Source organism: Phaethon lepturus, unplaced genomic scaffold (genome assembly GCF_000687285.1).
Source record: "Phaethon lepturus isolate BGI_N335 unplaced genomic scaffold, ASM68728v1 scaffold32092, whole genome shotgun sequence".
NCBI classification, from domain to species: Eukaryota; Metazoa; Chordata; class Aves; order Phaethontiformes; family Phaethontidae; genus Phaethon; species Phaethon lepturus.
In genome coordinates, this window is record NW_010526094.1 from 8,089 (window position 1) to 10,138 (window position 2,050).

Consider the following 2,050-nt stretch of genomic DNA (forward strand, 5'->3'; position numbering starts at 1 on the left):
TCAGTTGCAAGGGACCTACAACGATCATCTAGTCCAACTGCTGATGGAGCTGGCTTTGCAGGAAGGGTCTTGCATGCTGACAAGCACCCTTGTGCAAAAAGTCTTTGCTTTTAAATCAGATTTCTAGGGTTAAAGGAGATGGTATTTACTGACATACTAAGGAGGAATTGATATAGTCAAACATCTGAGATGAGACCAGACCAGCCCTAACTGTACAATCTCCCTTCTGCTTCTCAAAGCTCCGGGAAGGTTCCATGAAGGAAAGGGGAGAATGTCCTAAAAAAGCAGAGATTATATTTCTCTTATGCAGTCAGGCCCAGGTCCAGCAAGGGACTTAAACTCTTACTAAATTTAAGCATAGAAGGACTCTCACCAGCAATTCTGTCATTCCAAGTTAAGCATGTGTTTATGTAGATTGCTGGATAAAGGCCCTGATTGGTGACAAGTGGTTTGAATACCCCCCACCCACCCAAGAAAAAACCAAACCAAAACCCAGCATTACTTTTCTTCTTACTCCAGTAAGAAATAATAATAATAATTATTATTATAATAATAACAATAATTAAGAAAAGATAAAGGGGAAACAACTACTGTAAACATCCATCTTTTAAAATGTCTCCCTTTGCAGAGCAAGCATGCTGCTAACCTAGTATCTATAGACTGTATTTACTTTTAAAAAAAGGCAGCTATTTTACACATACATTTAAACGCAACAAAAATAATAAAAAAAATATTTGTCAATTGTAAACACTGGAAAGAACAAAGGTTGGCAAAAATTAACATAGAATTTAAAGAAATGTTGAGTCTGAATACTGCAAATTGAAATATATCCCCGGAGCTGCAATTTTGGCATTCTTCCTAAAAAAAGATAGTTATAAAACCCAACTAAATGTCTAACGTGGAGAACAGAATTCAGTCACAAAGAGCTCAAGACACTTTGCGAAATTATAACTTATTTATGAGGCTTTACATATTTGAAACTTGACTGAAAAAGTATAAAAATAAATTGTGGACTTTGTTCATTAAGTTCCAGCTGTACCAAGTAGTACAGTGGCTATATCTGCTATACTAACGAAGGAAAGAACAGGTTCTTGGTTGTTTTTGTTTTGTTTTGTTTTTTGTTGTTGGTTTTTTTTTTGGTCTAGGACTAGTTGATTGAGCTTCCCAACCACGTTCCATGTTGCAAATGGTATTTGCAATTTTGCTTATTTGAATATACACAGGGTCAGCCAAGCCCTGATTTAGTTAGGGGTTTAACCCTGTTTTTAAAATGTGTTACTTTTTAAAGCAAGTGCACAACAAATAGAACCTTTCTAGAAATCTTAAAAAAAAAAAAAAAGAGAGAAGAGAAGAAAAGAAAAAAGAAAGATGTCCCCCCTCCCCCCATTTATGCATTTTCTGTTTTGTTTGTTTTTTAAAAAAAGGCAACAGACACTAGAGGAATGAGATGTGTGTTGTGTTTTGTGTTTTAAATGCTCAGGTGGAGTTGTTCTGTCATTTGTTTTCATCTGTTGCTGATCATGCTTTGCTCTCATTTTCATTTGTTTGTGTGGCTTCATTGGGGACCGTCTTGACTTCTGCTGGAGGTGTTTTAATTTCCGTTGCTTGCACTTCAGATTTGTCTTTTACTGGGATTTTCCTGAAAAACAGTCACCAAAATCACACAGTTTAGAAACAGAGAAATATAGACTGTTTATTGATGAATTAGTGATAAGGAAAGAATATGTTTCTGGAAACAAGAAAATATATTGCCTTGCTAGAGCAAAATGAGCATTTCCAGATGCAGAAATAAGCGAAACAAACCCCACCTCCCACCACAGCTTCATTTAGCTCTAGTAAAATCTTTTTTCATTTTCCTCCTGCCCCGAGTTAACATACTAGTTGGACGAGGGCTCAGGCTGCAGCAGAGGCACAAGGCGTGTTGTGGTGTGAAAAAAGGAGCAAAAGGGAAAACTCACATAGTTGCAAAGGAATTTGATTTTACTGTCACTCATGTCACTCAAACGTCCTATTAAAACAGACTGCCATTTTAGCAGAAAATCTTTTTCCC

The 2,050-nt window shown here is 36.5% G+C and overlaps 1 protein-coding gene across 1 annotated transcript in view; it reads right to left on the reverse strand.

The window, feature by feature from the left end:
* Nucleotides 1–1,479: 1,479 nt before the first annotated feature.
* The window catches only part of LOC104617609 (neural cell adhesion molecule 1-like), a 21,506-nt gene continuing 20,935 nt past the window's right edge, over nt 1,480–2,050 (reverse strand). Inside the window, exon 7 of the mRNA XM_010282968.1 lies at nt 1,480–1,639. Coding sequence (XP_010281270.1) covers nt 1,519–1,639 — 121 coding nt within the window. The 3' untranslated portion in view covers nt 1,480–1,518. The remainder of the gene's footprint in view (nt 1,640–2,050) is intronic.